A 14,175-nucleotide genomic window follows, 5' to 3' on the forward strand; every position below is an offset into this window, starting at 1 on the left:
TTGTTCCTTTTGGGGTAGGGATGGTTCTTGGAGACTCTCTTACTTCCCCATTGAGTGGAAGGGTGTCTTGGAGAATCTAGTCTTCTATCCTGCCTGCCTAAGCAGAACCCACTCTGATTTTTCACTCTAATCTTTAGTATAAATATGATTTTGCTTGGCTTTCTGTAATAATATCTTTGAAGAAATTTGGATGTCTCATCTCACAACTGGTTCAGTTAATATTCTCAGTAGTCCTGTGAAATGGGAGTCAGTTAATTCGGTACATTGTGCAGCTGACAAAGTTGAAAGCTGTCAGGGTAATGTAAGGTAAATTTATTAACTTCTAAAGCCTCCGTTTCCTACTCCGTAAAATGGGAAAGTTCCTATCTCCTTCCCAAAGCTTTGTATTTACGAGGATGGAATTTGGGAAGCGCCCAGACCCTAGCGCAGTATTGGCACAAGGATTTATTAAGATCACCCAAAGGACAAGCTGTCCTTCTCCCTCCAGGTGCTCCTTCCATCGCCCGGGGAGGGTGGCCGGGCGCGGGGGCGGTGGCGGAGCGGGGAGCGGGGAATCCGTCGGGCGGGTCTAGTGGAGGACCGCGCAGACTCGCCCCCGGGCCCGGCCGAAGCGACTCCCGGGGCGGGGGGGTCGGGGGGGGCGGAGCCGGCGCGCCGGAGCCTCCTCCCGGGCGGCGGGGGCGGTCCCTGCGGCCGCTTCTCACCGCCTTCCCTTTCTCCGGGAGGTGCTCGTCGAGGCCGCGTGAGGGGTGAGTTAGTGGGGCCTCCGCTCCGCCGGCGCCCGGGAAGCGCAATTCCGCGCGGAGGGCTGCGGGCGCCGTGTGGGCATCCCCGGGAGGCGGGCCGGGTCAGTCCCCCGCGCCGAAGCCGGGCGCGGGCCGGGCCTCGGAGGGCCGTTCTGCCTCCGCGCAGGCGGCGGGGCCGGGCAGGGGGCCTGCGGAGGCCGAGCTCGGCGGGAGGCACTGGCTCAGGTGAGGGCGGCACCGCGGCGCTCCCAGGCGAAATGCTGCCAGGTGGGAATTCAGGGGTCAGCCTCCGAGGCCCCGCGTCGCGTTTCTGGAGTCGCCACCAGCACCTCTCCCTGCCGGGAGAATCAACGTGAAGAAGCCCCTTCCTCCTTGGAGCCCTCTTTCCCCAGCGTTTCTACTGGGAAACCCATTGCTGATCTCCGCCTGGGACCTTCAGGGGCCGACGAGTGGTGAGGGTCGACAGGATTTTAAAGTACCTGAGATACCTGCCCTTAGTCTGGCTCTGCGTCCATCCGGTGCCTGTCAATCCGTATCTGTTGGTGTTCGGTCTTCCATTAGATAAGGGCTAACTCTAGGTCTGAAGAAAACAGAAAAGTCCATGAGTATTGGGACTGAGAAAAGGCCTTTGGGTTGGTAGGCGCAGGAGAGCAGTTATCAACAGGGTGGGCGTGTGCCGGGGTTGCAGAGTGTTCAAGAGTGGGTGAGGGATGAGGGTGTGGAGGCGGCCGGAGCACAGGGAGACCTCTCCAGCCGTTTGGTGACGAAAGGGAGGAGGAAGAAGACAGAAATTTGAGGGTTGAGGCTGCTGTTTGTTTGTTTTTTTATAATTTCTAAATTTCTGTTAAGAAAGGACAATAACATTGAGGATTCAAGAAAGTCAAGGAGTCTTGGTTAGAGATAAATAAGATTCAGGATCCAGGCTGAGAAAGTGGGCTTAAAAAGAGGGGCCCAGGGCTAACCTAGGCACCTGGGCTGGGCTGGTGGGCCAGAGTGCTTTACTGTGTCTCTGGGGGAGGAGATAATGCTTAATAGGACCATAGTTTATCTTTTTGGAATTTTATCTTCTAGAGCAGGGTTGACCTTTAAACTCCATGAAATTGCAAAGTGTTCATGTGCCTGTTTGTGTTGTAGGGGAGAAAAATTTTTCTTCTTGCCCCTTCTAGGTTCCTTGGCTGGTCTAATAATTAAATTGAATTGACATAAAACAGATTAACAGGAGAGAAACATTAAATTTCATACCATTGGGATCCCATAAAAATATGAGGCTCAGGAAGTAACCAAAGTAGGCAGCTTTTATATTTTTTAGACAAAGAAACAATACATATGTGAAGAACTGGCAAGACAACTTCGTTGCCGTGTGCGGGCTTTCTCTAGTTGATACAGTGCTTTCCACCTTGAATTCTTTTTTTTTTAAATTTATATTTTGGCTGCATTGGGTCTTCGTCGCTGCGCGCAGGCTTTCTCTAGTTGTGGCCCACGGAGGCTACTCTTCGCTGCCGTGCGTAGGCTTCTCATTGCGATGGCTTCTCTTGTTGCGGAGCACCGCCTCTAAGCATGTGGGCTTCACTAGTTGTGGCACACGGGGTCAGTAGTTGTGGTGCACGGGCTTAGTTGCTCCGTGGCATGTGGGATCTTCCCAGACCAGGGATCCAACCCATGTCCCTGCCTTGGCAGGCGGATTCTTAATCACTGGGCCACCAGGGAAGTCCCTCTACCTTGAATTCTTATCTCTGATAATAAGGATGCCTGATCCTGGTTCCCTCCTGGTATAGAAAAGGTACCTTTCACATGGGAGATTTATTTCCTGCTTTCAGGGGGAGAAGAGAGGGTGAAAGTGTCCTTGCACTGGCTGTTTCTTAAGTAACTTTAATTTAAAGTAATCAGTATGCCAAAGTGGCATATTTTGGTGTGGCATATTTTGCTTCCCTTCAGTGTGCATTTTTAATCTGATTAAAAATGTCGGTTAAAGAGAAGTACTGAACTGTTTGACTACACGGTCTTGGAGGGGGCAATAAAACTAACTCTCTTAGTATATTTTATGAGCCACTTAGTATATTCTGTGGGCCACTTTATAAGATAAGTATTTAGTATCTACTTTAAAATGAGCTAATAATAATGTGTTTTTTCCAGAGATGCTTGCAAGACTTGAGAACTAACCATTTCTTTGAAGATCTTTAATTCAAAGTGGAAACATTCAAAGCAAGTTAGTGGTGGTGTTCTCTTTTTTTTTTTTTTTTTTTTGCGGTACGCGGGCCTCTCACTGTTGTGGCCTCTCCCGTTGTGGAGCACAGGCTCCGGACGCGTAGGCTCAGCGGCCATGGCTCACGGGCCCAGCCGATCTGCGGCATGTGGGATCTTCCCCGACCGGGGCACAAACCCGTGTCCCCTGCATTGGCAGGTGGACTCTCAACCACTGTGCCACCAGGGAAGCCCCCCCCATGTAGTTTTTAAGCACCATTTTTAAGGAAAGCATGTTCTCCATTATATGTAGGTATTGTAATTAATTAAATCAGTTCCCTATTGTTAACATTTTGAATCTTTTGAATTTTTGGTTATTTTAGTAATGTTGGTTTGAATATCGTCGTCTACCTCTCTGATTATTTCTTAGAATAAGTTTTTAAATGATGGAGTTGAAAGCTATTCAAATGCATTTTTAAAATCTCCTTTTCACATATCTTCTTACTTCTTTTCCTCACCCAAAGGAAAATGAACGTTTCTGAGGGATCTGTTGCATTACAGGTCCGATCTCTTATTTCAGTGGTTCTCAAACTTTAATGCGTATAAGACTCAACTGGGGAGCTTGTTAAAAATTCATTTTCCTGAGTCCCAGGCCCAGTTGTTCTGACCCATTAGCTCTGGAGTAGGGCCCAGGAATCTACAATTTTAACAAATTTCCCTCTGTCTTTGATATAGGCTCTCTTGGAACCACACTTTGAAAAATGTTTTTAAAATAAATGGCAAAACGGAATCAAATTTAGGTCACTTCCCCAAAGCCGTTCATGCATCTGGTAACCAGATTTGTACTCAGCTCTTTGTGACTTCAAAGCCCTTGTTTTCTCCATTACCTCAGACCTTCAGACCTTCTCAAGCCTTCTCATTGATGTGCCTCTAATAACTGCAGAAAGGGAACTGCAAGTGACCCCACTACAGGATTCTCTGGGATAGCTGAGAATGGCACATAAGTACACAAGGAGCCTCCATTAAAATCCCCCATTGGAAATTCTTAGGAATTCTTTCATGCTGCATAACAAAGACTAAATAAAACAATTTCAGTCCCTTGCTTGTTAAATTGATTTCATGTTTCCTGACTGTTTCATGCCAGCCCTTGTTGTAAAACAGTTGATGTAGGACCTGCAGGCAGCTCTTGCCCAGAGGCAGGGACACTGCTCTGGTGTGCTCTGTGGGTTCAGGGAGGAAGTGGCAGACTAGACAGCAACTCCTCCCAGAGTCAGAAGAGAGGAGTACTGCTTTTGGAAACTCAGTGACAGAGAAGCAAAAGGTGGTGGGCATGACTAAGGGAAAGGGCCATTTATTAGAGATGGGGCCCTCTGTCCTTAGGAGAGCGTACCGAAGGGAACTAGCATGGGGGTGAGGCTTTTTCTTTTTAAACATCTTTATTGGAGTATAATTGCTTTACAATGGTGTGTTAGTTTCTGCTGTATAACAAAGTGAATCAGCTATACATACACATATATCCCCATATCTCCTCCCTCTTGCGTGTCCCTCCCACCCTCCCTATCCCACCCCTCTGGGTGGTCACAAAGCACCAGCTGATCTTCCTGTGCTATGCGGCTGCTTCCCACTAGCTATCGATTTTACATTTGGTAGTGTATATGAGCCTTTTTCAATTTTAAAAATGTTCCCCAAATGGAATTTTATACCAGTTAATTTTTCCCCTTCTTTATTAGTCTTTATTTTTTCTCCTTTTATACCATGTCACATTTATTTTAGTAGTAACCTGGGATTATTGTGTGTCCTTGTGTGTTTAAACTAGTATATCCTAGAAAGTCATTCATTATTTACCAAATTTAGCACCTACTATGTGTCAGGTCAGCTTGAGGCACTAGGAATACAAGAAGCAGTGATTCTCTTTGAGAAGTAAGTTAATTTTACTGCTGTTTGTTGACTTGGATTATACACAGTCTTTGACTTTTTCTTTTAACTTTTAATTTTAATTAATTTTAGACTTAGGGAAAAGTTGCAAATATTGTACAGAGAATTCACTCAACTTCCCCTAATATTAGCCCCTTACATAACCATTGTTCAGTTATCAATACTATTAACTAAACTATAGACTTTATTTGAATTTCATCAGCTTTCCTGCTAATGATTTTTTTTTGTTTCCACTGGCTGTCAAGGATCTTACCTTGCATTTAGTTATTTCTCCTTAGTCTCCTCCAATCTGAGATAGTTCCTCAGTTTTGCCTTGTTTTTCATTATTTTGACCCTTTTGAAGAGTCCCAGTTAGTTATTTTGTAGAATGAAGTTATTCTGTAGAAAAGTACTGATTAGTTATTTTGTAGAGAGCAATACATCACTGATTCATGAGGTTGATAGGTCTCATCACTGGTGATACTAACCTTCATCACTTGGTTAAGGTGATATCTGCTAGGTTTCTTCACTATAAAGTTACTGACTTTCCCTTTGTAGCTAATAATTATTTGAGGGGAGATACTTTGAGACTATGCAAGCTGTTTAAACTCAAATTTTTACCTACTAATGTTAGCACCCATTGGTGGATCTCGTCTGCAACAATTATTTACAGTGGTGTTTGCCTAATGGTGATTTTACCCCCCATTTCCTGCTTCCTTATTGGTTGGAAGTTTAGTGTAAGAAAGAGCTGCCCTTTCCCATTTATTTATTTGATCATTTATATCAGTATGGACTCATGGCTATTCATTTTATTCTGTGGGTTAAAATACAATGCCATCATTATTTTCTTGCTCAAATGCTTTCAGTTTTGGTCATTAGGAACTCAGTCTGAGTTTAAATGACCTGTACACGTAAATGGCTGTCATCATTTCTATCCCACCCTTGCCCCCTGCCCAGGGAACCTAAAACAATAAAACAGCCAGTTATTTTACAAGCAAAATGGGTTTATTCTGGAGCAGCAAAGAATTGCAATTTGGGGCATGCAACTATGGCAAACCACATGCAAGTCCAGTAAAGCAAAGGAAAAGAAACTTTTTTATAGAGGAGAAGGGGAAATTGGGAGGCTCTGTCATAAACAAAAAGTCCATTGGAGGAAACTAGGAGATCGAAATATAGTGGCTTTTCATTGACTGAGTTGTGACAGTCTGTCGTTGGCTGAGGTGTTGCCGGGCAAAGAGAAGAGCTTCTTCCTCCTGCTGGTGGTAGTAAAGTGGGGTCACTTCCTGCCAAAGATGCAAGGTGGGTCTCTTCCTATTGGGATCTGTATTGATGTGATCTGTATCTCCCCTTCTGGCCTCCCAGTTCCACTTCAGTGAGGTTTCCCTTTATTAATTTTCACAGAACCATTGCTTCTTTAGGGTCTGGGCAGTGATCACTCAGAAGCCAGGTAAAGGAACTATAATTGGGAGAATGAATACCAGAGGTCCACGGAAGGTAGGACAACGTGTTTGCAAATAGTCAGCTCTCAGGAGCTCTGCAGGAGTAAAAGGAGTAGCAAAATATCAGCCTTTTTATTGGTGTTACCCCAGAGAGGCCCAAGGGAATAGGACCGTGTGCCTGGGGCCACATCTTGCCCACTATGAGACATCCAGTGTCTGCAGGATTACCAGATGGATTTAGAGACATTGAAATGCTGATTTTAGTGCTCTTGGCTGCTGAATGAAGACCACATTCTTTCTCCTTGGTACTAGGTGCTTAGTGAATATTTATGGAGTGACATCTGGTGTCCTCCCCTGACCTCCCATGGTGGTGTAAAAATGTGTGCATATAGAGATTCTCTGAGAATGAGAATGATACTTGGCATTCATGCTGATATACCCTTTGTTATAACTTGTCTTCCATGCTAGATTTTTGTTTATGGAAAATTTCAAGCATACAAAAAAGTAGAGTGAAAAAGAAAATGAACTCTCAGATACCTATCACCTTGCTCAGTACTTTTCAATATTTTGCCAATTTTATTTCAACTATTTCCCCCATTTTCAGGGTTGGAGCTGGCGTATTTGAAAACAAATTGCAGACATTACAAGCTAAGGAAGGACTGAAATAAACTGAGTGCAAAGACTATACCTTAATTCCCTTGGTGCCTAGCACTATGCCTGAAAATAGCAGGTACTCAGAAAAGACTGGTTGAATTGAGAGGAGGAAAAACAAAATTATGAGAACATCATCATTTTGAACTAACCCTAGGGCAGACCTAGAAAGGAAAAGGGTGGTGAGTCTTGCCCTAAAATAACTTCTTTCATGTTACCTGAATTTGTTCTCTATAACCATGATTCCCCTGTCACCTTAAGACAGCCTTGACTGAAAGAGAAAATTCTCTTTAGGAAGAGTTCAGGGTCTCTCATTTATTTAAATGTTTTTACAAAGAAGTCCAATCTGATGATGTTTTCCCAAACACCAACCAGGAGTGACCTGCCCTAAAAAGAGCTCTCTTTAAAAAATCATTATTATTTTTTTAAATTTTAAGAGTGGTATATACTCATTGAAAGAAAAACAGGAAATTACAGAGAAATAGAAAATAAAATTATTCAATATGTATTTCAATATGTAATTCCAGAGATAACATCTTGGTTAGCATGCTGATAAAATTTGAGCATGAATCATATTGGTAATCAGAGTCAACAGATATTTATTATATCCTTGGGAATGTACTAGGTGTGTTTGCTGTGTCATCTCATTAAATTCTTACAGCCATGTTGTAAATTAAGCTAATTTTTAAAAATCATTTTATAGCTGGGGAAATGGAAACATGGGGAGAGTGTTTGCCTTCAATCTGATAAGCAGGCGGGGCAGATCTCTCTTGAAACATTATCCCTCTATAAGCAGCTCTTAGAAAAACAATGTTCCCTGTCTAACTTTTCCAAGACTGAGATTTTATCAAAAACTGTTGCCAGTCCTAGCATTTAAGCCTCCTACAATTAAGTCTGCAAGAGGTAGTCTGGCTCCAGAAAACTGCAGACTTACTGTTACCTGGAGGGAAGAGAACAGACCTCCAGGAAACCATTTCAGAGACAGTCTCAAGGAAAGGGACAGGAAGAGACAGGTAGAAGGCTGCATGTTTCAAGGGTTTGTGCCGGGCACACCCAGGTACCAAGGGGAGGAAAGAGACTGAAACGTCCATGTGAAGGATGTGGCAGAAGCCCAGGCTTTGGAGCTGAGCACGTGGGCTCAGACCCCAGCTCTACCACTTAGTAGTTGTGTGAGCTCAGGCAAGTTCCGTAATCTCTCAACTTTCATTTTCTCCTCTATAAAATGAGGAGACTAATAATTCTTACCTCACAAAGTTGAGATGAGAATTAAGTAAGTTAATACAAGTGGTTTAGCCCCAGTGCATGGCACAGAGTAAATGCACAAATGGATCACTCTTCTTATTAGCGATTAATCTTCTAATTAGTTATTACTGCCTTCAGCAAGCCCCTAAGCAAGGCCTAAAGACCCTAAACAAGACCCTAAACACAGGCCATACTGTTTAATTGCTTCCTGGGCCAAATCTTCTCTCTTGTGGTTTGATCCAGGAACCTAACCTACGTTTGTAACATGGTGTCTAGAGAGAAATGCGTTCTAGGTTTCCCTCAAACTCATGTAAAGCTAAAATTTTGGAATACTACCCTTAAGTAAGTAAGAGGCTATCTTGAGAGTTGCTAAGGGTGTTTAAAAAAAATTAATTAATTAATTAATTAATTTTTGGTTGTGTTGGGTCTTCACTGCTGCAGGCTTTCTCTAGTTGCAGCGAGGTGGGGGGGCTACTCAATGTTGTGGTGGCGGGCTTCTCATTACGGTGGCTTCTCTTGATGTGGAGCACGGGCTCTAGGCGTCTGGGGTCAGTAGTTGTGGCTCACGGGCTCTTGGCGCGCGGGCTCAGTAGTTGTGGCACACGGGCTTAGTTGCTCCACGGCATGTGGGATCTTCCCGGACCAGGGCTCGAACCTGTGTCCCCTGTATTGGCAGGCGGATTCTTAACCACTGCGCCACCAGGGAAGTGCGAGTGTTTTGTTTTTCACAGTAAATTGCCACATCCCCACGTCTCATTTATTTATTTAATATTTATTTATTTGGCTGTGCCAGGTCTTACTTGCTGCATGCAGTGCGGGCTCTTTGTTGAGGCACGTGGGATCTTCGTTGCAGCCTGTGGGATCCTTAGTTGCAGCATACAGGATCTAGTTCCCTGACCAGGGATGGAACCCGGGCCCCCTGCATTGGGAGCACGGAGGCTATCCACTGGACCACCAGGGAAGTCCCTCACATCTCATGTAAAAAATCAACTTTGTTTTCATTACAAAAGGACAAAAGTGTGTCATACTTTTACAAAAATGAAAGAAAAGGGTAAAAAGCACCCCTGGCTAATCCCATACTCCTAACAGAATTATTGCTAGCTTTTGGTAATATTTCTTTCTAGAGTTTTCTTAACTCTCTAATTTTAGTGGTAATCATATGCAAGAATTTATTTTCTGTTTTTCTTTTTGTTACTTAAGATTTCATCATACGTGTTTTTGTGTTATTTTGGCACAGAATATATTTTGGTCTCCATTCTGTCCATTTAATTGAGGATATGTTTGCTGCGGAGATTCTGTGTCCTGGCTTTAGCATTTTCCGCACTCTTCTGATAACACGTTTAGAATTTGAGGAGAGACGTGGTTTTGGTAATGCAGAGAGGATGTGGGGCCTTGCGAAGTAGCCTTCATCATCTTAGTGCATTTACCATGGTCCAGGGAGGGCCCTCAGCTATGTGGCCTCAGAAACTGGATTTTTCAGGAACTAAGAGCATAGCCACCTCTCACAGGTGAATTCATACTATCCTACTACATGCAATTGAAGTATGAAATCAAAATAACAACCCATCAACTGACAGAAATATAGTACAGTAGAGTGGTGATTCCGGCAGCCACCAGTGTGTCTGCCTGTAGGTCATCCCTAGTCTAGAGTCATTTAATGTAAAGTAAAATAATATAACGATCACAACAGTGATGGTCCCCACTTAGTGGGTGCTTGCTGTGCATCAGGAGGTGGGCTAACACTTTATGTATTAATATATTAGGTCATCCAGTCCCTCAATAACTTCTCTAGGAAGGTACTATTTTTATCCCCATTTTACAGGTAAGGAGACCAAGGCTCAGTGAAGTGATGGGCTCGAGGTTTCATAGTTTCTGCCTAAACCCAAACCCCAGATCTTAAACACTGTGCTGTAGTTCTGTTATTCTTACAGATATTTGGCCTCCTGTGTTGGCATCCTTTTGTGTTCCTTGCCGTCTCCCCAGCCTCCTGGGACGTGCCCTGTGCCATTGTCTCTTTGTGACGATAACATTGATAACTGAAAAATCCTTGATTTTTCATCCTCTGTTCCAAGGAACATGTTTTCCCAGCTCTTACAGAGGGAGAAGAGCTTTTGTCTTTTCCCTTATTTTCTCTTTGGATCAAAATATGCCCTAGAACAAGAGTTCACCTTCTCTTAAAGCTGTGCCAGGAAGGGGCAACTAAGAAAGGGAACCATTAGGACTGTATTTTGGGCTGTGCCAGCTCAGAACTGAGGAGGCATTGACCGTCTCTTCTTTGCTTTCTCCACCGGTGCAGCATCTGGAAATGGCTTTTCTTCTGGGGTGAATGACAGCTGGGGTGAGAACCCAGAGAGAACTCCTGTGGTATATAGATGGTTGGATCCTTCTACATCCAAAATCTCTGGTTTTCTGATCTCTAAACTCTTGTTGGAGAACTCCCACTGCTGTTAATCAGTTGGGGATAGGTTTTCAGTTTGTGCTGATGTGAATAATTTCAGGATAGGATTTCCATCTGAAACGGCATGTCTTTGTGATTGCATTTTAGGGATTGCTGGAGCGGAACTACCAAGCAGAAGCAGGCATTGCACTGTCAGTTGTCATCAGGTTTGCAATCAGATTGGAAAAGCTGAACTTGAAGCTTCCTGCCTGCAGTGAGGCCGAGAGAGACCTACTGCTCGCATAATAAAAGACATGAGCTTCAACGTGACTCTCCACCTTTCCTATAAATTCCGATTACTGTTGCTCTTTACTTTATGCCTGACGGTGGTTGGGTGGGCCACCAGTAACTACTTTGTGGGTGCTATTCAAGAGATTTCTAAAGCAAAGGATCTCATGGCTAGTTTGAACAAGGGTGTAGTTTTGGGGAAGAAAGGAACTGTGACAGAGGAAGCCTCTGTGGAAAAAGCAGACCTTAACAACTGCTCTTCTGTGTCTCCACACCTCAGTAAGTATTTATTTTTTCTTTTTAACAAGTAGTACATACACTTTTTATTTGAATATAACAAATGTACAGAAAAGTACAAAAATGAGAAGTGTGCCGCTCACTTAAGTTTCACAAAATGAACATACCAGTGGAACCAGTATGTAAATTAAGAAATGGAATCTTCCCAGAACCCCAGAGATGCTTCTTTGAGTCACGACCCTTACTCCAAGCTTATATTCCATCCATTAGATTTTTTTGAACTGTACGTAATTGGAAACATACACTATGTACTCTACTGTGTCTGGCTTCTGTTGCTCAACATTATGTTTGTGAGCTGTATTTGTATTGCTGACAGGTAGTATTTATTACGTGAACATGCCCAATTTGATCCTCCAGCTGCAGAAGTCTCAGCAGGCATGTCAGTAGGCATGTGTGATGAGCTGGGGGTCGATTGACCCAGGCTGGTGGCTCTGCTCCAAGTGTTTCTCATCTTCCTGGGACCAGCGGGCTAACCTGGGCATGTTCTCCTGGCATCTGCAGGGAAATGACAGCACATCCAAGCTTCCACTCATGTCATATCTATTAACATCCCCCTGGCCCACCGTATGGAGTCGAGGGACAGGATAGTATGTTTTCAGTGTTGTCTTAGTTTATTTCTGTGTTTATTTCTTAAATATGTTGTATGTTTTGGTTCTCCTTTGACATCTTGCCTTTCAATTTAAATGAATAAGAAGTTGGTCTTTGGGAGCACGTTAATTAGGAAAAACTCCACAGCAATATTCTATGTAACCCACAAAGGTTCTGTCAGACCTCTGATTCTCCAGAACATCGAAGTGCTTAGAGTTCTCCAGATAATCCTTGGAGTGTCTTTCCAGAATACCTTTCCTCAGCCCATGTGTGTCTGGCGGATTCCTGTCTAGTCATCAGAAATCTAGTTTAGATCACTTCTCTCCCAGAAAGGTTTCTGGGACTGCCCCAGAGTTAATCTTAGGCTCCCTGGGTGCTCCTCCACCTTTGTTTCTGTTGTTGTGCTGGTCAGTGTATTGTTTACACATTTTGTTGTTGTGCTGGTCAGTGTATTGTTTACACATTTGCCCTTCTTCCCCTGGAGACGGTATGCAGGCGGGATGAGGGCACGGTGGTCCTTTCCAGCTCTATGAAGTCCAGAGCTCCTCCCTGGTCCTACAGAGGTGGCTCTCTGCATACACTTAATTAGCTCTCTGGGGGGCAGTCTAGGGCGCTTCAGAGGCTTCTTGCTTTTAGCGGCACAAAACCTGCAGATCCTTTTTCCTGATCGCATCACAGACTTGTAGTGTGATCATACTGGCATGCTGCTTCTCTTTACTCAGTCACGGAAAAGCCAAAACGTTATTCCGGATTGTTCAAGGGAAATTGTTCTGCTCACAGATTACACAAGTTGAGATAGCAAAATGAGTTACTGAAATGCAGATCTGACTGTATCATCCCCCTTGTTCAGAATTCTCTCAACATACTTAAGCAACAGATGCATTCATGGAAACAGATGGGCAGTGACACGGTACTGAGTATGGATCCAGAGGGCGACATAAGTAGCGACAAATTAAGATGGGCCATTAGTGACCCAAGGAGGAATAAAACTTGAGAAAATATGACGGGGGCGGTAAGGGAGACTGCTAGAGTGAGTGGAAGCAGGCACCCGAAGATTGGGCACATAATAAGCTACTACAGTGAGGGAGTGAGCAGGGGGACTGATTTACATCAGACCTGTTGCATGGGGCTCTTTCCGGGGCCGAGAACAGAGACACGGTCAGGTTAATTCAGATGATGGGGTTTATGGACAGGCTACACAGGAAGACATCTCTACAGCCATCCATCCCATCATCTCCCAGCAGCTCTGGTAGCTTGCCTTTCCTTGTAACTCCTTTCCTCACTGTTTGTTTGTAGGGATTACTGCCTGCTGACTCTATGTCTTGTGTGTAGACCCTTGTGGAAAGGCTCTTGTAGGTCAGTTATTTGCTCTTGGTGCTGTTTGTTGGGCAGAGTCTGTCTGCCATGCTGTGGACAGTAGAGCCTGGTCTAAGCAGCCATGGCCAGGGTAGGAGATGGTCACATGAAGCAGGGCACAGGGACATACATCGGAAAGGTGGGTGACTGCTTTGCTCCAGAAGAAGATAGCTCAGTTTGCAAGTACCTTGAACAGTATATGTGGAGTTTTTCTTGTTTTTGTTTTTTCTCGGCCACGCTGCGTGGCATGTGGGGTCTTCGTTCCCCGACCAGGGATGGAACCCGTGCCCGCTGCAGTGGAAGCGTGGAGTCCTAACCACTGGACGCCAGGGAGGTCCCGAGCTGTAAAAAGTGTGTTCCCTAACCAGAGCTCTGCCTCCTCTCCTACTAGTCAGTATTCCCCGTTCATTCGGGTCTGAGGCGAGGGGTCAGTGGCTTCAGCCTTATCTTTAAAGCCTTGCACGAGATTGGTTACCATGGATGGTCTTGCGTTTCATCCAGTCAGGCTGTGTCCAGACTCACTGAGCAATGCCCCATTGGGGATTTCGCCACGCGGAACAATGGGAGGATTCTTGCGGTGTTGCCCATACCTGTTACTGCTGAGTTAGAAAGGCTAGTTTCTATTTCCTTTCGCTGCTTTAGTTTCAGGGAGTTAGAATAGCTCTCAAGAGCTTAGGGAAGGACCTTGGGGAAAAGGGCCTTGTCTGTGAGCTTGATTCCATGGAATGCTCTTGATCTTTAAGAGACTTCACCCTCTGGAATTTTTTGTTTTTATGACAACAAAGAAAGTTGGATGGATTGATTCATTCATTCCTTGGGTGAGGCTTCCGTGTTTTTGTTTTTGTTTTTTTTGCCCCCTTTGGAATTTTGAGAAGGAAAAGAGGTTAGAGCAAATTTGAAGTTGCTCAGTCTACCCCTGACCTCTGCTCTTCACCAGGGTCCTCAGAACAGAGTGTATTTTCTACTTACGGATGAATCATAGAGCCAGGACTGGTAACCCAGCACAAGAGAATGGTCTTATATGTCATTTGCTTGTTTTTGCAGCCAGTAACCTGAGTCATAGATTCTGTGGTTATAGTTTGTGACCAAATGAGGC

The 14,175-nt window shown here is 44.4% G+C and overlaps 1 protein-coding gene across 7 annotated transcripts in view; it reads left to right on the top strand.

Annotated features, from left to right (window-relative positions):
• The first annotated feature begins 652 nt into the window (after positions 1–652).
• The window catches only part of B4GALT4 (beta-1,4-galactosyltransferase 4), a 29,220-nt gene continuing 15,697 nt past the window's right edge, over positions 653–14,175 (top strand). For 2 of the 7 annotated variants that reach the window (XR_001120027.3, XM_004278513.4), the window contains exons 1-3: positions 828–1,198; positions 2,880–2,952; positions 10,719–11,117. Coding sequence is in view for 6 of the 7 variants with exons in the window: in XM_004278513.4 (XP_004278561.1) it covers positions 10,865–11,117 (253 nt within the window). In the remaining variant the exon portion in view is untranslated. Of the gene's footprint in view, positions 750–827; positions 1,199–2,879; positions 2,953–10,718; positions 11,118–14,175 lie in introns of those variants that run through there. The other 5 variants (XM_049709972.1, XM_033403276.2, XM_004278514.3 and 2 more) reach the window with 5 other exon arrangements.

This window comes from Orcinus orca, chromosome 5, assembly GCF_937001465.1.
Source record: "Orcinus orca chromosome 5, mOrcOrc1.1, whole genome shotgun sequence".
In the NCBI taxonomy this organism is placed as follows: Eukaryota; Metazoa; Chordata; class Mammalia; order Artiodactyla; family Delphinidae; genus Orcinus; species Orcinus orca.